The 25,251-nt window shown below is 45.0% G+C and overlaps 1 protein-coding gene across 1 annotated transcript in view; it reads left to right on the forward strand.

The window, feature by feature from the left end:
- LOC132388018 (uncharacterized) overlaps positions 1–20,100 on the forward strand; it is a gene marked incomplete at its 3' end in the record, with an annotated part of 35,501 nt that extends 15,401 nt beyond the window's left edge. The window contains exons 3-9 of the mRNA XM_059960353.1: positions 5,843–5,935; positions 8,954–9,117; positions 11,029–11,200; positions 12,658–12,824; positions 16,083–16,254; positions 16,354–16,419; positions 19,799–20,100. Coding sequence (XP_059816336.1) covers positions 5,875–5,935; positions 8,954–9,117; positions 11,029–11,200; positions 12,658–12,824; positions 16,083–16,254; positions 16,354–16,419; positions 19,799–20,100 — 1,104 coding nt within the window. The remainder of the gene's footprint in view (positions 1–5,842; positions 5,936–8,953; positions 9,118–11,028; positions 11,201–12,657; positions 12,825–16,082; positions 16,255–16,353; positions 16,420–19,798) is intronic.
- Between the last annotated feature and the right edge of the window lie 5,151 nt (positions 20,101–25,251).

The raw sequence follows: 25,251 nt of genomic DNA on the forward strand, positions 1-25,251 counted from the left end.
AACATTACCTCACGATCTTGAACTCAATCCCATGGCTGATGAATGCAAACACACCATCTGCTTTCTTATCAACACTGTCAACGTGTGCAGCAGTTTTAAGCGTTCTATCGACACAGACCTCAAGATCTCTCTGATCCTCCACATTGCCAAAAGTCTTACCATTAATATTACCGATGGTACTGAGGTAGGAGATGTTGTGAATAATGAGGTGGGTTTTCAAAGCTTGCAGGGAGATTTATGCCGGTTAGAAGAATGGGCTGAACGTTGGCAGATGGAGTTTAATGCTGAGAAGTGTGAGGTTCTACACTTTGGCAGGAAAAATCCAAAGAGAACATACAGGGTAAATGGTAGGGCATTGAGGAATGCAGAGGAACAGAGAGATCTAGGAATAACAGTGCATAGTTCCCTGAAGGTGGAGACTCATGCAGATAGGGTGGTGAAGAAGGCATTTGGAACGCTGGCCTTTATAAATCAAAGCATTGAGTACAGAAGTTGGGATGTAATGTTAAAATTGTACAAGGCAATGGTAAGGCCAAATTTGGAGTATTGTGTACATTTCTGGTCACCAAATTATAGGAAAGATATCAATAAATTAGAGAGAGTGCAGAGACGATTTACTAGGATGTTACCTGGATTTCAGCACTTAAGTTACAGAGAAATGTTATACAAGTTATTCATTGGAGCGTAGAAGGTTGAGGGGGGATTTGATCTAGGTATTTAAAATTTTGAGAGGGATAGATAGAGTTGACGTGAATAGGCTGTTGCCATTGAGAGTAGGGGAGATTCAAACGAGAGGACATGATTTGAGAGTTAGGGGGCAGAAGTTTAAGGGAAACACGAGGAGGTATTTCTTTACTCAGAGAGTGATAGCTGTGTGGAATGAGCTTCCTGTAGAAGTAGTAGAGGCCAGTTCAGTTGTGTCATTTAAGGTAAAATTGGATAGGTATATGGACAGTAAAGGAGTGGAGGGTTATGGGCTGAGTGCGGGTAGGTGGGACTAGGTGAGATTAAGAGTTCGGCACGGACTAGGAGGGCCGAGATGGCCTGTTTCCGTGCTGTGATTGTTATATGGTTAATATTATATTCTGTCTTCAAATTTGACCTATGGAAATCAACCACTTCACGCTTATCAGTATTGAAGTCCATCTGTCACTTCTCTGCCCAGTTCTGCATTCTATCGATGCTGCATCTGACAACCCTGCAGACGATCCACAACACTCCCAACTTTTGTGTCATCAGCAAATTTACTAACCCATCCTTCAACATCCTCATCCGGGTCAGTTGTAAAAATCACAAAGAGAAGGGGTAACAGAACAGATCCTAACGGAACACTATTAGTCACCATCATCACTGTAGAAAATGAACTATCTACAACCGTCCTTTGCCTTCTGTGGGTATGCCAGTTCTGGATTCACAAAGTAACGTCTCGTTAGATCCATACCTCCGTCTTTCCTTAATGAGCTTTCCATGGGGAACCTTAGCTAACTTTTTACTGAAATCAATATGCAGTACTTCCACTGCTCTACCTTCATCAATGTTTTTTGTTACATCCTCAACGAATTCAATCAGGTTCATAAGGCGTGACCTGCCCTCGGCAAAGCCGTGCTGACTATCCCTAATCAGATTATGTCTCGCCAAATTCTCATAAACCCTGCCTCTCAGGATCTTCTCTAAATTTTGCCCACCACTCAAGTAAAACTCACAAGTCTATAATTTCCTGAGTTATCTCTACTCCCTTTCTTGAACAAGGGAACAGCGTTTGCAAACTTCCAATCCTCTGGTACTTTTCCACTCCTTATTGCTGATGCAAAGATCATCGCCAGAGGCTCAGCAATCTCCTCCCTCGCTTCCCACAGTAGCCTGGGGTACATCTCATCCGGTCCCAATGACTTATCGAACTTAGTGACTTTCAAAAGCTCCAGCACATCCTGTTTCTTAAAATTTATGCACTCAAGCATTTCAATCCACTGTAAGTCATCCCCACAACTTCCAAGGTCCTTTTCACTTGTGAATACTGAAGCAAAGTATTCAAAATGTACATCAAAATATTTTAACTGATCGGCTGATTGAGATGCAGCTGTTGAGAATGTAGAGGTGAATGCTAACCAAACCAAGTTGCCTTTACTGGCGACCCCACGGATTTGTTATAGACAATAGACAATAGGTGCAGAATTAGTCCATTCGGCCCCTCGAGCCTGCACCGCCATTTTGAGATCATGGCTGATAAACTACTATCAATACCCGGTTCCTGCTTTGTCCCCATATCCCTTGATTCCCCGATCCATAAGAGACCTATCTAGCTCCTTCTTGAAAGCATGCAGAAAATTTGCCTCCACTACCTTCCGAGGCAGTGCATTCCAGACCCCACAACTCTCTGGGGGAAGAAGTTCTTCCTTCACTCTGTTCTAAATGACCTACCCCTTATTCTCAAAACATGCTCTCTGGTACTGGAATCTCCCAGCATCTGGAACATATTTCCTGCCTCTATCTTATCCAATTCCTTAATAAACTTATATGTTTCAATCAGATCCCCTCTCAATCTCCTTAATTCCAGCGTGTACAAGCCAAGTCTCTCTAACCGCTCTGCTTAAGACAGTACAGACATCCCAGGAATTAACCACGTGAATCTACACTACACTTCCTCTGCAGCCAGGATGTCCTTCCTTAACCCTGGAGACAAATACTGTACCCAATACTCCAGGTGTGCTCTCACCAGGGCTCTGTACAAATGCAAGAGGATTTCCCTGCTCTTGTACTCAATTCCCTTTGTAATAAGGGGCAACATTCTATTAGCCTTCTTCACTGCCTGCTGCACTTGCTCATTCACGTTCAGTGACTGATGAACAAGGATTCCTAGATCTCTTTGAATTTCTCTCTTACCTAACTCTACACCGTTCAGATAATAATCTGCCTTCCTGTTCTTACTCCCAAAGTGGATAACCACACACTTATTCACACTAAACGTCATCTGCCAAGTTTCTACCCACTCACCCAGCCTATCCAAGTCACCCTGAATTCTCCTAACATCCTCATCACATGTCACACTGCCACCCAGCTTAGTATCATCAGCAAATTTGCTGATGTTACTTTCAATGCCTTCATCCAAATCGTTGACGTAAATTGTGAACAGCTGTGGTCCCAATACCGAGCCCTGTGGCACCCCACTAGTTACCACCTGCCATTAAGAGAAATCCCATTCACCGCTACCATTTGCTTTCTATCTGCCAACCAGTTTTCCATCCACGTCAATGTCTTCCCCCCGATGCCCAGAGCTTTGATTTTCCACACCAATCTCCTATGTGGAAACTTATCAAATGCCTTCTGAAAATCGACGTACACTACATCCACTGGATCTCCCCCGTCTAACTTTCTGGTTACATCCTCGAAAAACTCCAACAGATTAGTCAAGCATGATTTACCCTTGGTAAATCCATGCTGGCTCGGCCCAACCCTATCATTGCTATCTAGATATGCCACTACTTCATCCTTAATAATGGACATTAGCATCTTCTCCACCACCGATGTCAGGCTGACAGGTCGATATTTCTCTGTTTTCTCCCTCCCTCCTTTCTTAAAAAAGTGAGATAACATTAGCCATTCTCCAATCTTCAGGAACTTTTTCTGAATCTAAGGAACATTGGAAAATGATTACCAATGCATCCGCAATTTCCAGGGCCACCTCCGTTAGCACCCTAGGATGCAGACCATCTGGAACTGGGGATTTGTCAGCCTTCAGTCCCATTAGTCTTCTCATCACCATTTCCTTCCTAATGTCAATCTGTTTCATTTCCTCTGTTACCCTATGTCTTTGGCCCATCCATACATCTGGGAGATTGCTTGTGTCTTCCTTACAGAAAACAGATCTAAAGTACTCATTAAATTCTTTAATCATTTCTCTGTTTCCCATAACAATTTCAGCCAATTCATTCTTCAAGGGCCCAACATTGTTCTTAACTATCTTCTTTCTCTTCATATAACTAAAAAAGCTTTTGCTATCTTCCTTTATATTCCTGGCTAGCTTGCGTTCGTACCTCATGTTTTCTCCCCGTATTGTCTTTTTAGTTAAGGTCTGTTGTTCCTTAAAATCTTCCCAATCATCTCTCCTCCCACTCACCTTAGCTCTGTGATACTTCCTTTCTTTTAATGCTATGCAATCTCTGACTTCCTTTGTCAACCACTGTGGCCCCTTTCCCCTCTTTGAATCCTTCCTTCTCTGGCGGATGAACTTATTTTGCACCTTGTGCATTATTCCCAAGAATACCTGCCATTGCTGTTCCCCTGTCTTTTCTGCTAGGCTATCCGTCCTGTCAACTTTGGCCAGCTCCTCCCTCATGGCTCCAGAGTTTCCCCTGTTCAACTGCAACACTGACACCTCCGATCTGCCCTTATCCTTCTCAAATTGCAGATAAGAACTGATCATATTATGATCACTACCTCCTAATGGGTCCCTTACTGCAAGATCGCTTATCAAATCCTGTTCATTACATAACACTAAATCCAGAATAGTCTTGTCCCTGGTCGGCTCTCGTACAAGCTGTTCCAAGAATGCACTCTACAAACTCCCTATCCTGTGGTCCAGCACCAACCTGATTCTCCCAGTTCACCTGCATGTTGAAATCCCCCGTAACTACTGCGACATTACCTTTGCATGGCCTCCCCTCAGCTCCCGTGATGATCGTTACAAATGTCAGTGATATGTATTCGATCCGTGATTAGCAATCAGCAAATGTACAACCTTGAAGCGATGAATCTGAAGTGTAGCCAAGTGTAGGTTCAGCATATTTGAGAGGATAATAACAACAGATATGTTACCCGTCAGTCCCAAGCAGTGTACCACATGAAACAAAGCACAAATATGTAACTGATTCCCTTCGCATTTACCACACCCCGACTGGTGCGAACAGTTACCATAAAAAGCATAATAAATAAAGAACGCAGAATACAATGCGGATAGAGAACAGATATATGGCTCCTACAGACAGGCTCAGTTCTGATACAGGGCCTTCCACCTGAAATATTAATATACTGTCTGTCTTGTTGAATAATTCCAGCATTTTGTTGTATTTATGTCAAAGCTTCTTTTCCTAGCTTACTGTTTCGGATGTATGGTGGGTCTACATTGTGCTTAACAAGGTGCCATGTTATTACCTGATAACAGCCAGATGATTTGTTCAAAGAAATCCTGACCAAGTTCAGGTGATAATAATGGCCTTAAAATCCTGCCCGAGAAAATGTCGTGGTTCAGGACAAGATGTTCTGTTGTTATGTGTGACGTTGCATTGTTCGGGAAGTCAGAGTGATTCTATGTAGACTCAAACCATATTTTGCCAGAGGTGTCAATCCCAGATGATGTTAAACTGAAAGGAGACGGTGAGTTTCAGGTGTGACTGAGAAATCTGGATAATTCATTGACGAGAGGAATAGATGTCCCATTGGTCAGCAGAAATGTTTCACCCCACACTGCTGCAAAACTTGCCCATTACCACCAGTTATAGGAGGACCAAAGCAGTGGGCTCTGTCTGCTCACTCTGCCTCGCCATTCTATTGACACATCACTCCCAGTACAGAGCACAAGATTGGTTCCTAAAATGGAATTGCCTGCAATATAGCGAGTAGAAACTCTGGAGAATCCTGGCCCAATCTACGATCCATGCATAGATCGATAATAGACATTGTGTGTCTGTGGGTGGATGGGCATAGGAAGATCAGGCCATGACACGTCTTCAGTGGACAAAGCCAAGACGCCTGGAAGTGCTTACCTCAGTTTAAAAACAAAACAGTGTTCTCCTTTACACCCCAGTGATTGTTTGACCCTCCTGTTATTTATTTGATTTTGTTACAGAGCAACAGAAACTGATCACATCTGTCCTCAAAATGGGCCAAGGTAGAAGCAGAGGAAAAGCTCCAGTGACGTCAGCATCAGGAAAGGACACAGGTATTTTGGCGAATTATTTTAATTTATAAACAGTCTACTGATTCTGTGTCTGGGTTTAATTCAACATTGGCAATTAACAAGATGTTTGTGAAAACTGAGCAGAGAGATGAGAGAGAGAGTTGAGGGAAATACAGTCACACGTCTGCTCCTGCTCTTCTAACAGATTGTGATGCACATTAAAATAGCGAGTTTCTCCAGAAGACAAGACATTCTGCAGATGTTGATCAGTTTGAGCAACACAGACACAAAAGATTTGCAGAACATAGCAATTCAGGCAGCATCCATGGAGAGGAATAAACATTTGACGTTTTGGATCAGGACCACAAGGAACAGAATGTAATGTGGAAATATCTGGAATTTTTGTCCCCTCATTTCAATTCCGATGAAGGTCATTGGCTCAAAACGTTGACTGTTTATTCTCCTCCATAGATGCTGCCTGATCTGCAGAGAACTTCCAGCATTTTGTGAGATATTCTAGTGATTTGCTGAAGAAGGAATTGACCAGGCAGACACTAACCCAGAGCCAAGCGGTGGTGATGGGCAGTACTAGGAGAGAGATGGTGATGGGTTACTATATATTCAAGAGTAAACAGAGGGAAAATCCCGGGGATAAAAAAAGAGCAGCCTTCAACAGATGGAGCTACATAAAGTGCACAAAACAGTGCAGGGCAGTACAATAAAAAATAAACAATTCAACCCCAGGAGACTGACTCTCTCTGGCCACTCCATCGATGCCTCTCATAATTTTGTATACCTGTGTGAGGGTTCCATTCAGCTTCTGATGATCCAGAGAAAACAATCCAATTTTATCCAGTCCCGCATGATAGCACATGCCCCCTAAACCAGGCAGCATCCTGGTAAACCTCTTCTGCTCACTCTCTAAAGCCTTAACATCCCTCTGGTTGTGGGGCAATCGGTACGTGACGCAGTGGCCGAGATGAGGCTGAGGCGGAGTTCATTAAGTTGAAACTTGACCTCTGTTTCCACCAACGGTTGTAATTTGCGTCGGGCGGTTCAGTTGTTGAACCACGAGGATCTGCCCAGGTAAATACTGGCACTGTGACAGAGAACACAGTGAGACACAGATAAACGTGTTTGCTAGAGGGAGAGTTTTCACAGGACATTTTGAGGAAAGAGGCGAAAGCTGGCGAGTTTCAGGAAAGTGGTCACACCGCTCCAGGGCCTGCAACTAGAGATCTGGGATCTATACTACGGCGTCTGGGTGGTGAAGAGAGCGATCTGGAGAATGGAACAAAAACAACATATTCCTTCACACGAAAAAGCCAAAACCTTCTGCTGCCAGCCACTACCCCTCCTGAACAGCCTCATCCTGAACCATTTTCTAAACTCCCCCAGTTCCTGCAGATTATCTTTTCTTAGTTTAGGCATCCAGGAAAGTTCCAGACACAGAATAGTAATAATAGCATAACTTTAATTAGAAAAGCAGGTAACATCCCAACTGGTCTGTTCAACCACAGAGCAGCAGATGAACCCCGCTGTGTTCACATCTGCACTCCCTAGTGCAAACACTGCTACAGTGTTAGAGAGGGTGAGACTGGGGGACATATTCCTCAACTCAGTCCACAGAAGCTGAAATTCCTGTCTGCCGGTGTTGTGTGAGGGACACTGTGGAAGGATGAGAGATGGGAATTAGGACAGAGAAACAGAGGGTTGTGGGATTGCGGCATGGAAGGTGCAGAGGACTGGAAATATCTATAGATAATATTGCAATTAGTTAAATTGTGACCGTCTGGACGGGAAGCTCACTACATCCATAAGCCCATCATGTCTGTGAAAATGGAGCCCGGGGCAGTGCATGGGCTCAAGAGATTGTAAGACATCATCATCGCAGACTGAGTTGAATCACCCAACTGCACATTTAACACAGGAGAGAGGGTAGGAAAGAAAAATATCACAAAACGTATTAATATTGCATCAGACCATGTTTTATCTGATTATTCGAAGCAAACAGAAATACAAGAAATCTCAGCCAGAACCCTGGTTCAGTCTCTTTCACTTACAGGAACAAATTCCAGAGGTGATAATTTAATTATGGTACCAGAGATAGACCAATCAGGAAGTTTACAAACTACTCACGTCTCTGTCACCTCTGTTAATGCTGTTCCAGTCCACATCCGCTCAATGAAACCCCTCAGTTTTCCTGCACCATGAATTTGGTAAATCGCTGCAGGCCTGTTCGTCACTATTCCTCATGTTGTTTGCCGAGGGAACAGACGCGACAGTGAAATTCTCAAACCTATTTCTGAATATGAAACAGATACACTCTCTGATTATTGAAGAACATAATTTCTACCACTGTCACATTCTCTAAAGTAAATATGTCCAGAATCAAAGATTTCCTCCGCTCCCTATCACAGACGAATACATTGAATAGAGACCGCTCACATACCTGACAGGGTCCTGAAACACTGTAAGACCCCACACACACCTGACAGGGTCCTGACACACTGTGAGACCCCACACACACCTGACAGGGTCCTGACACACTGTGAGGCAAGAAAATCTGGAAAATCGGGATTTCTAAGAATCACACGCAAAATGTTTGAGGAACTCAGTGGGCCAGACATCAGCTATGGGAAAGAATAAAGTGTCGACGTTTTGGGAAGGGTTCACCCCGTAACGTAGATTTCCATCGTTGCTGCCTGAACTGTTGAATTCTTATAGCAGCTTGCGTATGTCTCTACTCACGGATGGATTTATAATATCCAATGTATCAAATATTTCTTTACACACCTAACTCCACGTGACACCACTTTCAATCAATTAAATTCCTTGGGGTCGTATCCATGTTCCTCAGTGCACAACTCACTGCCCTGTCTTTCGCCGTGAAATTCCTTCTCTGATCTGTCCTTCCAAATTGTAACACTTCTGTGTGTCTATTTCGGATTGTGTTCGGCGACGTGCTGCATAGAAACCCCGTCTCCAGGATTCAGAGAGAAATTTGCTGTCCATTAGATGTCCAATAATGTCTTTAATTTTCCCCATTTTCCTTCATAGACCTCAGAGTAATCACCGAGCTCCTGGCAATCTGTGACGATTTCCAGCTGTTGCAGCTGACGGTCTTCTACCGGGACAGGCTGGAGCAGGCGATGGAAGGAGGGGTGCACGGAGTGAGCCTGGCGTTAACGGCCAAGAATCAGTTCAGTGGAGAGGAACATCGGGTGAGTGGGAGGGAGAATGGGTTTGAATTTTCACACATCACAGCACTGATAGGAGTCGGAACTCTGATTCATCAGAATATCAAAGCATAAAAACAAATCACAAGTATATATAATTTTTTAAAATGTGAATCTCAACCAATGATTGAAAGAGTTGTAATACCCCTTCTGGCGGCTCAATGTTCAGTAAACGAGTTTAAATGCAAATACAGCATGAAATTTTATTTCATGAATGCTGTACAGTATGACGGCAGGATGTCAGTGAGAACTGTGGCATTATCAGTGAATGACGCAGGAGCTCGAGTGTGCTCTGTTGTGGTTGAGGATGATTGTGTTATTGGGAAAGTAAGGAGGCATGGGTTCCGATGGAACATTGTTTTGTGGATCCAGAACTGGCTTGCCCACAGAAGGTAGTGGTCTGGGATCCTTACTGTTTTTGACTTTTATAAATGACCTGGACGAGGAAGTGGAGCAATGGGTTACTAAGTTTGCTGATGACACAAAGGTTGAAGGTTTTGTGGATAGTGTGGAGGGCTGTCAGAGGTTACAGGGGGACATTGATAGAACGCAAAACTGGGTTGAGAAATGGCAGATGGAGTTCAACCCAGATAAGTGTGTGGTGGCTCATTTTTGTAGTTCAAATATGATGGCAGAATATATTATTAATAGTAAGACTTGGCAGTTTGGAGGGTCTGTGAGATCTTGGTGTCCGTGATCATAGGACGCTCAAAGCAGCTGTGCAAGTTGACTCTGTAGTTAAGAAAGCGTACGATGTATTGGCCTTCATCAATCGTGGAATTGAATTTAGCAGCCGAGAGGTAATGTTGCAGCTGTTTGGACTCTGGTCAGACCCCAGTTGGAGTACTGTGCTCAGTTCTGGTCGCCTTACTACGGGAAGGATGTCGAAGCCATAGAAAGGGTGCAGAGGAGATTTACAAGGATGTTGCCTGAATTGGGGAGCGTGCCTTATGAGAACAGGTTGAGTGAACTCGGCCTTTTCTCCTTGGAGCAACGGAGGATGAGAGGTGACCTGACAGAGGTGTATAAGATGATGAGAGGCATTGATCATGTGGATAGTCAGTGGCTTTTTCCCGGGGCTGACGTGGTTGCCACAAGAGGACACAGGTTTAAGGTGCTGGGGAGTAGGTACAGAGGAGATGTCAGGGGTAAGTGTTTTACTCTGAGAGTAGTGAGAACGTGGAATGGGATACCAACAACGGTGGTGGAGGTGTATACAATAGGGACTTTTAAGAGACTTTTGGATAGGTACATGGAGCTTAGAAAAATAGAGTGCTATAGGTAAGCCGAGTCATTTCTAAGGTAGGGACATGTTCGGCACAAGTTTGTGAGCCGAAGGGCCTGTATTGTGCTGTAGGTTTTCTATGTTTCAATGCAAACAGTGTGGATCGGGGAATACTGCCGTGTTGTAATGTGTAATCACTGAATAACCCTCCACCGAAAAAGGCAAAGGGCAGGAATCAGGCGTCAGACGGTAATCCGCTGTCATGTTGGACACTGGCGGACTGAGGAGATGAATCACATCATCTTTTCTGCAACATCTCCGAGACTGTTCACGCTGATACAAAAACCCTCCTGTCTTCTTTCTTCATCTGTGATCGTTACTTTCTGATTTTGTTTTACACCGTCAAATCCAGTGAGGAATTATTTATGGGTTTCGAGCCACGTTTACGAAGCGGTCACAGACCAGCCAGGATCTCACTGACTGGTGGTCCAGGTTCTCGGTAAATGTCCCTCCGTGAGCACTGCACTCAGAATGTACAGTCCATGTCCAGACAGGATCAGCACCCGTCCGGGTGACTGCTCAGTGTGATCCCGTTACAGAGCATATCATTTACTTCTCATTCTCTGTGTGAATCTGTCAGTCCCCAATATGTTCACCGTTACTCTTCACAGAAAATCTCTGATCTCGCTGATAAGGGAGAGCGGGCGGACAGTTCTAAACTCCTCCTGAGCCTGGTGATGGAGAAAGGCTCCCGCGCCCGGAGGGTGATGTGGGAAACCTTTGTGAAAATGCGGATTGGTGTCCCAAAGCTGGACAGAATACTGAAGGAAATACAGATGTATGGTGAGATAATATCAGAGATTAATTTAAATTTTGGTCGCAACATAGCACACTTTACAATTTTACAAAAATGATTTCCTCAATTTGTTTATATTCAATCAGGTTGTGATCCTTCCCATCAACCAATTCCCACTCAACTTTTACTAACGTTTCTCAGTGAGTTGAATGGCAAGAGAACGTTCATTGAACATTGCAGAGTATAACTCAGGAATAAGCCATTGGGCAAATAAAATTGTGCCGAAACAGCTAACAAGTAAATCAAACAAACACAAACTCTAATCTCCCCTTCCTACAGCATGTCCACATGCCTCCATCTCCCTTATATCCATGTGCCCGTCCAAACGTCTCTTAAAAGCTTCTAATAATTTGCCTCTGCCATCTTACCAGACAGTGCGTTCCAGGCAGCCACAACTCTCTGATTTATATATAAAAAAAGCTGTCCCTCTCATCCTCCTTAATTCTAGACGCCCCACCTTCAATATATTCCCTCTGGTAATAGACACTTCAACTGTGGGAAACCGATTCTCTTGTCCACTCTAATAATGCCTCTCGTAATCTTGTAAACCTGTGTCAGAGCTCTTCTCAGCCTCCGATGATCCACAGAAAACAAGCTAATATTATCCATCCTGTCATGATAGCACGTGCCCTCTGAACCGGCAGCATCCCGGTAAATCTCTTCTGCTCCCTCTCTAAAGCCTCAACATCCCTCCGGTAGTGGGGCGATCGGAACGGTACGCCAAAGCAGAGTTTATAAAGTTGAAAGTGGACCTCTGTTTCCACCGACGATTGTACTTTGACTCAGGTAATGTTAAGTTTCTCAAACCATTCAAACTGTCTCGGTTTATCGCTGCCTGTCAGGTTTCAGAGGCACCATTTGCCTGTTGAAGGCAATTTTCTGAAGTAGATAAACACAGGCGTAATTACCGAGAACTGAATGCCTCCAAAGCTGATCCAAGTTGAAACTGCACGAAAAACTCCAAATCAGACCTCGCGAACAACCCATACAACTCCAAGATGACATGCCAATTTCTCTGCTCAACAGAGACGAGAAAATCTGCAGATTCCGGTAATCTAAGCAATGCACACAAAATGCTGGAGGATCTCAGCAGGTCAGTCAGCAGCTATGGGAATCAACGTTTCGGGAAGCGTCCCGACCTACAACGTCGGCTGCATACACGTCTCCTTAGTTGCTGACCGCCTGCTGAATTTCTCCAGCATTTTCTGTGTCTATCCTCAACAGTTAGATTTATAACATCCAAAGCTTTCTTTACGACCCATCTGCAAGTGACACTACTTCAATTAATTAAATTCCTTTGGGTTGTATCTACTTTATCAGTGCACTCTGTGGATTGTGTTCCGTCACCTGTTGCACAGAATCCCCGTCTTTCGGGTCCAGAGTGAAATTTGCTGACCAATAGATGTTCGGTATTGTCTTTAATTTTCTTAATTTTCTGTCAAAGGTCCGGGCTCAGTGATCACCGAGCTCCTGGCAAGCTGGGACGATTTCCAGCTGCTGCAGCTGACGGACTTCTACCAGGACAGGCTGGAGCAGGCGATGGAAGGAGGGGTGCACGGAGTGAGCCTGGCTTTAACGGCCGAGAATCAGTTCAGTGGAGAGGAACATCGGGTGAGTGGGAGAGAGAATGGGTTTGAATTTTCACACATCACAGGACTGATGGGTGTCGCTGCTCTGACTCATCGCATAATAAAGCATAAAACAAATCAGAAATAAATTTATATTATTCTTAAAACTTTAAATCACAAGCAATGATAGAAAGAGGTGTAAATACCCCCAGTGGCAGCTGAATGTTCAGAGCAAGAGGAGCAGGTAACATTTGAAAGAGGTTGCAATAAATTATTTTAAATGGAATTCGATTTATTAGGATGTTACCTGGGTTTCAGCAATTAAGTTACAGAGAAAGGTTTAACAAGTTAGGTCTCTATTCATTGGAGCGTAGAAGGTTGAGGGGGGATTTGATCGAGGTATTTAAAATTTTGAGAGGGATAGATAGAGTTGACGTGAACAAGCTGTTTCCATTGAGAGTAGGGGAGATTCAAACTAGAGGACATGATTTGAGAGTTAGGGGGCAGAAGTTTAAGGGAAACACGAGGGGGTATTTCTTTACTCAAAGAGTGATAGCTGTATGGAATGAGCTTCCTGTAGAAGTAGTAGAAGCAAGTTCAGTTGTGTCATTTAAGGTAAAATTGGGTAGGTATATGGACAGGAAAGGAGTGGAGGGTTATGGGCTGAGTGCGGGTAGGTGGGATTAAGGGTTCGGCACGGACTAGGAGGGCCAAGATGGCCTGTTTCCGTGCTGTGATTGTTATATGGTTATATGGTTATATGGAAATAGAAACATGGAAAATATAGAAAACCAACCGATGCCGGCGGACCATTCCACACACACACACCACTGAGAGTAAAAAAATTACTCCTGACATCTCTGTACCTACACCCCAGCAGTTTAACCCTGTGCCCTCTTGTGGCAGCAATTTCAGCCCTGGGAAAAAAGGCTCTGACTATCAACACGATCAATGCCACTCATCATCTTATACAGCTCCATCAGGTCAACTCATCCGCCGTCTCTCCAAGGCAGTGTTCACTCAACCTATTCTCATAAGGCATGCTCCCCAATCCAGGCAACATCCTTTTAAATCTCCTCTGCACCCTTCCTATTGCTTCCACATCCTTCCTGTGGTGAGGCGACCAGAACTGAGCACAGTACTCCAAGTGGAGTCTGACCAGGGTCCTATATAGCTGCAACATTACCTCTCAGCTCCTAAATTTAATTCCACGATTGATGAAGGCCAATACACCGTACGCCTTCTTAACTACAGAGTCAACCTGCACAGCTGTTTTTAGCGTCCGATAGTCTCGGAACCCAAGATCCCTCCGAACCTCCACACTGCCAAGAGTCTTATCATTAATAGTATATTCTGCCATCATATTTGAGCTAACAGTTATCTGGGTTGAACTCCAACTGCCACTTCTCAGCCCAGTTTTTGTGTGTCCCACTGTAAACTCTGACAGCCCTCCACAGTATCCACGACACCCCCAACCTCTCGGTCATTAAGTATGGTAGGAACTTCAATTTTGGGAAGAATATACACCTTGACGAAAGGGTGTCAGTGAGAACTGGGGCATCATCAGTGGGTGCCACAGGAGTTCGAGTGTGTTCTGTTCCGGGTGGAGATCATTCTGTTACTGTCTGTAACAGCAAACAGTGTGAATCTGGGAATACTGCCATGTTGTAATGTGCAATCACTGTATAAACCTCCACTGGAAAAGGCAAAGGAAAGGCATCAGGTGTCCGCTGTCATGTTGGACACTGGCGGACTGAGGAGAAGAATCACGTCAACTTTTCCATATAACCGTATAACAATTACAGCACGGAAACAGGCCATCTCGGCCTTCCAGTCCGTGCCGAACACTTACTCTCACCAAGTCCTAGTGGCCCGCACTCATCCCATAATCTTCCATATACCTATCCAATTTTCCTGTCCATATACCTATCCAATTTTACTTTAAAAGACAATATCGAACCTGCCTCTGCCGCTTCTACTGGAAGCTCATTCCACACAGCTTCCACTCTTTGAGTAAAGAAATTCCCCCTCGGGTTACCCTAAAATTTTTGCCCCATAACTCTCAAATCATGTCCTCTTGTTTGAATCTCCCCTACTCTCAATAGAAAAAGCCCTTGCACGTCAACTCATCTATCCTACTCATAATTTTAAATACCTCTATCAAGTCCCCCTCAACCTTCTATGCTCCAAAGAATAAAGACCTTATTTGTTCAACCTTTCCCTGTAACTTAGGTGCTGAATCCCACATAATATTCTAGTAAATCTTCTCTATTCTCTCTATTTTGTTAACATCTTTCCTATAATTCAGTGACCAGAACTGTACACAATACTCCAAATTCGGCCTTACCGATGCATCGTACAATTTTAACATTACATCCCAACTCTTATACTCAATGCTCTGACTTATAAAGGCCAGCATAACAAAAGCTTTCTTCACAACCCTATCCCCATGAGATTGACCTTCAAGGCAGTATGCACCATTATTCCTAGCTCACTCTGTTCTGCTGCATTCTTCAATGCCCTACCATTTAACATGTATGTACACTTTAGTTTATTCCTAACAAAATGTAGCTCCTCATACTTATCAGCATTAAACTCCATCTGCCATCGTTCAGCCCACTCTTCTAACTGGCCTAAATCTCTCTGCAAGCTTTGAAAATCTACTTCATTATCCACAACGCCACCTACCTTGGTATCATCTGCATACTTACTAATCCAGTTTACCACCCGTTCATCCAGATCAGTAATGCATATGACAAACAACATTGGACTCAGTATATATCCCTGAGGCACAGCACTAGTCACCGGCCTCCAACCTGACAAACAGTTATCCACCACTACTCTGCGGCATCTCGCATCCAGCCACGGTTGAATCCATTTGACTACTTCAATATTAATACCTAACGATTGAACATTCCTAACTAACCTTCCGTTCAGAAGTTTCTGCAACTACTCTGAGACTGTTCACGCTGTAATAAAATCCTTCCTGACTTCTTTCTACATCTGTGATCAATATTGTCGGTTTTACTCCCACAAATCCAGTGAGGAATTATTTATGGATTTGGAGCTACGTCAATGAAGCGGTCACAGACCAGACAGGATCTCATTGACTGGTGGACCAGGTTCACGGTGAATGTCCCTCCGTGTGCTCTGCTCTCAGAATGTACAGTCCATGTCCAGACAGGATCAGCACCCGTCCGGGTGACTGTTCAGTGTGATCCCGTTACAGAGCACATCATTTACTTCTCATTCTCTGTGTGAATCTGTCAGTCCCCAATATGTTCACCGTTACTCTTCACAGAAAATCTCTGATCTCGCTGATAAGGGAGAGCGGGCGGACAGTTCTGAACTCCTCCTGAGCCTGGTAATGGTGAAAGGCTCCCGCGCCCGGAGGGTGATGTGGGAAACATTTGTGAAAATGCGGATTGGTGTCCCAAAGTTGGACAAGATACTGAAGGAATTACAGATATATGGTGAGATAATATCAGAGATTAACTTTAATTTTTATTGCAACTCAGCACACTTTAAAATTTTACAAAAATCATTTCCTCAATTTGTTTAAATTCATACAGGTTGTGATCCTTCCCATCGACCAATTCCTGCTCAACCTTTACTAAAGATTCTCAGTGAGCTGAAAGGTAAGTGAACGTGCATTGAGCATTGCAGAGAACAGCACAGGAATAAGCCATTAGGCAAATAATATTGTGACGAAACAGCTTATAACTAAATCAAACAAACCTGAACTCTAATCTCTCCTTCTTTCACCATGTCCACATGCCTCCATCTTCCTTACGTCCTTGTGCCTGTCCAAAAGTCCCTTAAAAGCTTCTAATAATTTGCCTCTGCCACCTTACCAGGAAGTGCGTTCCAGCCAGCCACGACAGTCTGATTGAAAAGAAAAATGCTGTCCCTCACATCGCCCTTCATTCTACACTCTCTCACCTTCAATATATTCCCTCTGGTAATAGATACTTCAACTGTGGGAAACCGATTCCTCTGTCCACTCTATTTATGCCTCTCGTAATCTTGTAAACCTGTGTCAGAGCTCCTCTCAGCCTCCGATGAACCAGAGAAAGCAATCTAACTTCATCCAGCCTCTCATGATCGCACATGCCCTCTGAAACGGCAGCATCCCGGTAAACGCCTGCTGCTCCCTCTCTAAAGCTTCAACATCCCTCCGGTAGTGAGGCGATTGGAACGGTACGCAGTGGCCCAGATGAGGCTATAGTGGCGTTCATAAAGTTGAAACTTGACCTCTGTTTCCACCAACGGTTGTAATTTGCGTCGGGCGGTTCAGTTGTTGAGCCACAAGTATCTGAATAGGTACATATTGGCACTGTGACAGAGAACACAGTGAGACACAGGGAAACGTGTTTGCTAGCGGGAGAGTTTTCAAAGGACATTTTGTGGAAAGAGGCAGAGAGCTGGCGAGTTTGAAGAAAATGGTCACACCGCTCTGGGGCCTGCAAATAAAAATCCCCACCCGAGTCTGAGTGGAGAAGGGGCGATCTGGAGAATGAAAAAATAACATTATTCCTTCACATCAAAAAGTCAAAACATTCTTTTGCCAGCCACTGCCCCTTCCTGAAAAGCCTCGTCCTTAACTATTTTCTAAACTCCCACAGTTCCGGCAGATTATCTTTTCTTAGAGCTGGGCGTCCACTGAATTTCCAGTCACAGAATAGGAATAATAGCATCACTTTAATTAGAAAAGCAGGTAAGATCCCAACTGGTCTGTTCAACCACAGAGCAGCAGATGAGCACCACTGTGTTCACATCTGCACTCCCTAGTGCAAACACTGCTAAAGTGTTAGAGAGGGTGAGACTGGGGGACATATTCCTCAGCTCAGTCCACAGAAGCTGAGATTCCTGTCTGCCGGTGTTGTGTGACGGACACTGTGGAAGGGTGAGAGATGGGAATTTGGACAGGGAAACCGAGGGTTGTGGGATCGCTGCAAGGAAGGTGCAAAGGCCTGAAAATAACTATAAATAATAGTGCAATTAGTTAAACTGTGACCGTCTGGACGGGAAGCTCACTACATCCATATGCCCATCATGTCTGTGAAAATGGAGCCCGGGGCAGTACATGGTCTCGAGATGGTAAGGCTCCATCATCGCAGACTGAGTTCGATCACTCAACTGCACATTTAACAGAGGAGAGAGCGAAGAAAAGGCAAATATCACAAAATTTATTGATATTGCATCAGCCCATGTCTTATCTGATTATTCGAAGCTCTTAACATAAATATAGGGAATCTCGGCCAGAACCCTGGTTCAGTCTCTCACACTTACAGGAACAAATCCCAAAGATGATAATTTAACTTTGGTACCTGAGACAGATCAGTGAGGAAGTTTACAAACTACTCACGTCTGTGAGACCTCTGTTAATGCTGTTCCAGTATCACCCTGTCAATGAAATCCATCAGTGTCCCTCAGCACGGGTTCAGTAAATCGCTACAAGTTTGTTCCTCATTGTCCATCATCCGGTTTAAAGAGGGAACACACCTGACAGTGAAATTCCCACACCCATTTCTGAATATGAAACAGATACACCTCCTGATTATTGAAGAACACCATTTCTACGACTATCACATTCTCTAAGTTAAATATTTCCACAATTAATGTTTTCCTACGCTCCTTATCACAGCTGAATACATTGAATAGAGACCCCTCACATACCTGGCAGGGTACCAACACACTGCCAGACACCACACACCTCTGACAGGACTACTACATACTGTGAAACCCCAAACACCCCTGACAGGGTCCTGACACACTGTGAGACCCCACACACTCCTGACAGGGTCCTGACACACTGTGAAACCCCACACACCCCTGACAGGGTACTGACACACTGTGAGACCCCATACACCCCTGACACTGTCCTGACAGTCTGTGAGACCCCACACATCCCTGACAGGGTCCTGACACACTGTGAGATCCCGGACACGCCTGACAGGGTCCTGACAGCCTTTAAGGCCTCACACACATGACAGAGTCCTGACACACTGTGAGACCCCGGACACACATGACAGGGTCCTGACCGTCTGTGAGACTGTCTCAGAGACACACTGTGAGGCCTCACACACATGACAGGGTCCTGACACACTGAGTCCCGACATACCCCTGTTAGGGTCCTGACACACTGAGAGACATCACACCCCCCTAACAGAATCCTGACAAATATTGAGACCCCACAAACCCCTAACAGGGTCCTGACACATTGTTAGACCCCAGACAACCCTGGCAGGTTCCCGACACACTGTGAGGCGGCACACATACCTGACAGGGTCCTGACACACGGTGAGACCCCACACACCTGATTGGGTCCTGTTAGACTGAGAGACCCCGCACTCACCGCACAGGGTCCTGACACAACTTGAGACGCCACACACCCATGGCAGGGTCACGAGACACTGTAAGAAGACACTGAGGATCCTGACCCTGACTGGATCCCGACACAGTGTGAGACCACACACACCCCTGTATGCATCCTGACACACTGTGAGACTCCACACACTCCTGACAGGGTTCAAAGACACTTTGAGATGCCACACACCCCAACCAGCCACCCACAGTGCACGTGCTGATGCGCAAAGTTACTTCTTTGTACTTTGAGTCAGTGACGGTGGGAGAGGAGGGGAAACTGTGATTTCCCGACCCGTTCATTCTCTATCACCATATGCCACATCAACACTGTGTTTCTCCTCAGGAAAAAATGACATCTCTGACAGTAGTGTGAGATTGTCCGATACGGGACAGTCGGAGGTCAGTAAACTACCAGGGAAATAATCACCTTCACAGCCCAGTTAATGTGGAAATGTGATGATCTAGTGTTTATCTGGAACCGGCTTCTCTGTCCAGTCAGCAGTCTGTTAATTGAATTTACTTTACTGTAAGAACATCCATTGGTGAATCCAATCAATGCAACAGCTTTGAGCTAACTCTTGTGCGCTTAAATACTGAGTTCTGAGCTGAGGCATCTAACAGTTTGTCCACTGTCTGTTCCCATGGAAGATGCTCAACAGAAACACAAAGAGACTCTGCGGGCAGATACGGAAAAACTCAGAGTGGACACAATCCTGATGAAGGAGAAGGTGAAGGTTTTCCAGTTGGTTGATCGATACGCTGAGCTCACGGTCATTTCTACAGTTCGAGATCGGAGACTGGTGGAACATGAGCTGCTGGCAAGAGGCAAAGACCACGAGGAGTGGAGAAAGAAACAGCTCCGTGGACACCTGGAAAAATTCCGGACGGAACAGCTGTTCCAGAGCAGCTTTTCTTGGAGTATATCCAAATCTGGGAGTTCGGCAGCAGTGGCCGAATCGGGAAAACAACAATGGTACAAAAGATTGTTTATGACTGGGCCACGGGGAAAATATACCAACAATTCCAGTTTGTCTTCAGTTTCAAATTCCGCGATTTGAACACCATTAACTGCAGAATAAACCTGATGGAACTGATTCTGGATCAGTATCCTTACATTGGGAATATCCTGAGAGAGGTCTGGAAGAACCCAGAGGGATTGCTGTTTATATTTGATGGTTTGGATGAATTCAATGACCAAATTAATTTTGCTGACAGTCGGAGAGACACAGAACCTCAGTACACATGCACAGATCCTGAATTCAAGTGCAAGGTGACTGATATTGTATACAGTTTAATCCAGCACAAGCTACTCCCAGGGTGTTCAGTGCTTGTGACCACCCGTCCCACTGCGTTACATTTATTGGAAAAGGCAGAGATCAGTATCTGGGCTGAAATCCTGGGATTTGTTGGTGAGGAACGGAAGGAATATTTCATCAGGTATTTTGAAGATCAGACGGTGGCGGCAGCTGTTTTCAAACACGTGAAGGAGAACGAGATCCTATACACCATGAGCTACAACCCGTCCTACTGCTGGATCCTCGCTCTGGCACTGGGCCCCTTCTTCACACAAAGAGTCAGGGACCCACAGCGAGTTCCCAAGACCATCACGCAACTATACTCCTACTATATTTACAACATCCTGAAAAACCACGGCCGTGAGATTCAGAACCCCCGTGATGTGTTACTCAGGGTTGGTCAGATGGCCTTCAGAGGCGTGTTCGATAGGAAGATTGTGTTTACAGATGGAGATTTGATCAACTACAATCTGCAGCCTTCCCAGTTCCTGTCCGGTTTCCTGATGGAGCTTTTGGAGAGAGAGGATTCTGCCCGGTGCGTGGTGTACACATTCCCACACCTCACCATTCAAGAGTTTGTAGCTGCAGTTGCACAATTCCTGAATCCAAATCCCGGGGATATCCTGAAATTCCTCACTGGAGCCCACAGCACGACAGATGGGCGATTTGAGGTATTTCTCCGTTTTGTTGCTGGTCTCTCCTCCCCAATGACAGCTCGGGGCCTGGAGGAGTTTCTGGGTCCATTTCCTCATCAAACAACCTGCCGGGTGATTGACTGGTTGAAGGAGGAGGTTAAACGCCGGAGTGGAAACACAGAGAGTGAAGCTGGTAAAAGGAGGCTCCTGAACACATTGCACTACCTGTTTGAGTCCCAGAATCGTGGTCTGGCTCAGGCCGCACTGGGATCAGTGGAAACACTTACATTCCGTGGAATGACACTGACCCCGATTGACTGCGCGGTCCTGTCTCATGTAACAGGACTCTGTGATACAATAAAACACCTCGACCTGGACAGATGCAACATTCAGTGTGAAGGAATCCAGCGGCTGGGACCCGGGCTGCACAAGTGCCAGGAGTTGAGGTAACTTGATTTATCTCTCACTCTGAACTGTGAAACAGTTCAATTGTGTTGTTTCAAGGTAAAGATATTTGGTTAAAACTGTAGTAAATCAGATTGTAAGGAATTGTGACAAATGACCAGGGGATCAGTCAGTAATTCCCCAAGGACGGGAGGGTTCTGTGGTTCCTTGTGAAGGGATTTTGGAGACTTCATCAGATCAGTGAACAACGGCCATTGGTTTAATGGTAGTAAATCACAGGAATGGCCGTGTTTCTCGCTGCCTGTGACACGTCCATTGACAATGTTCCTTCTCAATGTTACTGACACGCAGACCGACACTGACTGCAGCAGGTGGGTCAGAGATTCACACCCCCTTCCCGGTGAGGGACAAGAGACCGTCAGCAGACTGTCCCAGTGAGAAGGAAATAAATACCATTGTGAAATTGTCCTCCCACTGCCATTCCCCGTGTGTGACTTAGCTCATTTCCAGATACACAAAGAGCGTGGGGGCATCTCCTCTGGGCATCTGTTCAGACCCAACACACACGTACAAAAAAAATTCTGCATCGTCTCGTCTTGTAGGATTATCGTTTAGCCTTGGAATCCTCCTGTGTGACCTGTCATCCCAATCCCCCTTCAAATCTTTGACATCTCGCCCCCATTCCCATTCCACCAGTGGGCTCTCTATTACTCTTTCCTCATCCTCATGTGGGATGTCTTTTCCACACAACCAACCCGCCCCCCAACTTTCCCTTGTGGGATCTCTCCTCCCCATCCCTCTTCCTCCTGTGGGATGTATTTTCCACACAACCACCCCCCTTTCCCGTGAGATTCCCCATCCCCCCTCCTTTTGTGGGAACTCCCGTCCCCATCTCCCTTTCACTTATGAAATCGCTCTTCCCCATCCACCTTCCTTCTATGGATTTCTCTTCCCCATACCCTTTCCTCCTGTGGGATCTCTCTCCTCCATCGACTTCTTCCTGTCGGATCTCTCTTTGGCATGCCCCATTGTCCTGCGGAATTTCTCTTCCCCAACCCCCTACCTCCTGTGAGATTTCTATTCCCAATCCCACATCCTCCTGTGGGAACTGTCTTCCACATCTCTCCTCCTCCTGAACGATCTCTCAACCCCTTCCCCCTTCATCCCGTTTATATCCCTCTATATCCCTCTTCTTCCTGTGGGATCTCTATTCCCCATGCCTCATCCTCCAGTGGGATCTCTCTTCTACACTCCCATGCCGCCTGTCGGATCTCCCTTCCCCACCCACTTCTTCCTGTGGGATCCGTTCCTCTTGTGGGCTCTCGCTTCCCCATCCCCTTCCTCCTTTGGCATCACTCTCGCCCATCCTCCTTCTTCCTGTGGGATCTCTCTTCCCCATCCCCATTCCCCTTTCGCCTGTGGGGACTCTCCACCCCATAGAATCATAAAATCATAGAACACTACAGCACAGAAAACAAGCCATTCAGTCCTTCTAGTCTGCACCAAAACCTTATACCGCTAGTTCCATTGACCTGCACCCAGTCCATAACTCTCCAGTCCTCTCCCATCAATGTATCTATCCAATTTATTCTTAAAGCTTAGGAGTGAGTCCACATTTTCCACATCAGATGGCAAGCTCGTTCCACACTCTCACCATCCTCTGAGTGAAGAAGTTCCTCCTAATGCTCCCCCTAAACCTTTCCCCTTTCACGCTGAAGCCATGTCTTCTCATATTTATCTCTCCTAATCTATGTGAAAAGAGCCTATTCGCATTTACCCCGTCTATACCCTCATAATATTGTAAACCTCTATCAAATCTCCCCTCATTCTTCTACGCTCCAAGGAATAAAGTCCTAACCTGTTCAATCTTTCCTTGTAACTCAACTCCTGAAGAGCCGGCAACATCCTAGTAAATCTTCTTTGCACCCTTTCAATCTCACGGATATCCTTACTATAGTTAGGTAATCAGAACTGCATACAATACTCCAGATTTGGCCTCACCAATGTCTTATACAACCCCACCATAATATTCCAACTCCTAAACGCAACTTTGATTTATGAATGCCAGGATGCCAAAAGCCTTCTTTACAACCCTGTCTACCTGTGACTGCACATTCAGGGACTTTTGTATCTGAACTCCCAGATCCCTTGGTTCCTCCGCACTGTTCGGTGCCCTACCGTTTATCGTGTATGTTGTACCTTGATTTGTCCTTTCAAAATGGGACACCTCACACTCGTCTGCATTAAATTCCTTCTGCCATTTTCTGGCCCATTCTTCCAGTTGGTCTAGATCCCTCTGTAAGCTTTGAAAGCCTTCCTCGCTGTCCACAACGCCTCTATCTTAGGGTTCTCCACAAACCTGCTGATCCAATTTATCACGTAATCATTTGGATCATTGATAAAGACAATAAATAAGAATGGTCCCAACACAGATCACTGAGACACACCACTCGTCACGGGCCTCCAGTCTGAGAAGCAATCATCTACTACCACTCTCTGTCTTCTCCCACACAGCCAATTCGAATCCAGTTTACAACCTCTCCATGGATACCTATTGGCTGGACCTTTAGAACTAACCTCTTATGTGGGACCTTGTCAAAGCTCAATGTAGACAACATCCACATACTTTCCTTCATATGCATTCTTGGTAACCTCCTCGAAAAAACTACAGGATTCAACAAACATGATCTACCATATACAAAGCCATGTTGACTATCCTTAATCAGCCGTTGGCTGTCCAACTCCTTGTATATCTGATCTCTCAGAACACCTTCTAGTAATTTACCTACTACTGATGTGAGGCTTCCTAGCCTGTAATTACCTGGTGTATTTTTTGGAGCCTTTTTCAAACAACGAAACAACATGAATTTCCCTCCAATCCTCCGGCACCGCACCTGTGGCGAAGGACATTTTAAATATTTCTGCCAAGGCCTCTGCAATTTCTACACTAGTCTCTCTCAAGGTCCGAGGAAATATCATGTCAGGCCCGGAGATTTATCTATCTTTATTCACTGTAAGGCAGCTCCTCCTGTTTAATCTCTATATGTTCCATGACACTACTGTTTGTTTGCCTTAATTCCATATCCGCTATGCCAGTTTCCTGAGTAATCACTGACGCAAAAAAAATGTTTTAAATTCGCACCAATCTCATGAGGCTCCACACATAGACGACTACTCTGATCTTCAAGGGGACCAATTTTTTTCCTTTACTATCCTTTTACTCTCAATATAATTGTAGAAACCCTTCGGGTTTACCTGCACATTATCTGCCAAAGCAACCTCATGTCTTCTTTTTGCCTTCCTGATTTCCTTCTTTAGTATTCCGTTACATTTTCTATACTCTTCAGGTAACTCATTTGTTGCCTATACTTGCTAAACACCTACTTAACCAGATCGCCAATATCCCTTGAAAACCAAGGTTCACTATTCCTGTTAACTTTGCCTTTAAACCTGGCTGGAACATGAAAACTCTGCACTCTCAAAATTTCACCCTTGAAGGCTTTCCACTTACTGAACACATCCTTTTCAGAAAACAACTTATCCCAATCCAGTTTTCGCAGATCATCTCTAATTTCCACCAAATTCGCCCTTCTCCAATTTAGAATCTTAACTGGTGGACCAGTCCTATCGTTATCCATAACTATCTTGAAACTAATGACATTATGGTCACTGGACCAAAAATGTTCACCTACACATACTTCTGTCACCTGACCTGCCTGGTTCCCAAATAGGAGAACAGGTACTGCACCCTCTCTCGTTGGTACCA

The sequence above is a fragment of the Hypanus sabinus genome, unplaced genomic scaffold, assembly GCF_030144855.1.
Source record: "Hypanus sabinus isolate sHypSab1 unplaced genomic scaffold, sHypSab1.hap1 scaffold_251, whole genome shotgun sequence".
Classification (NCBI taxonomy): Eukaryota; Metazoa; Chordata; class Chondrichthyes; order Myliobatiformes; family Dasyatidae; genus Hypanus; species Hypanus sabinus.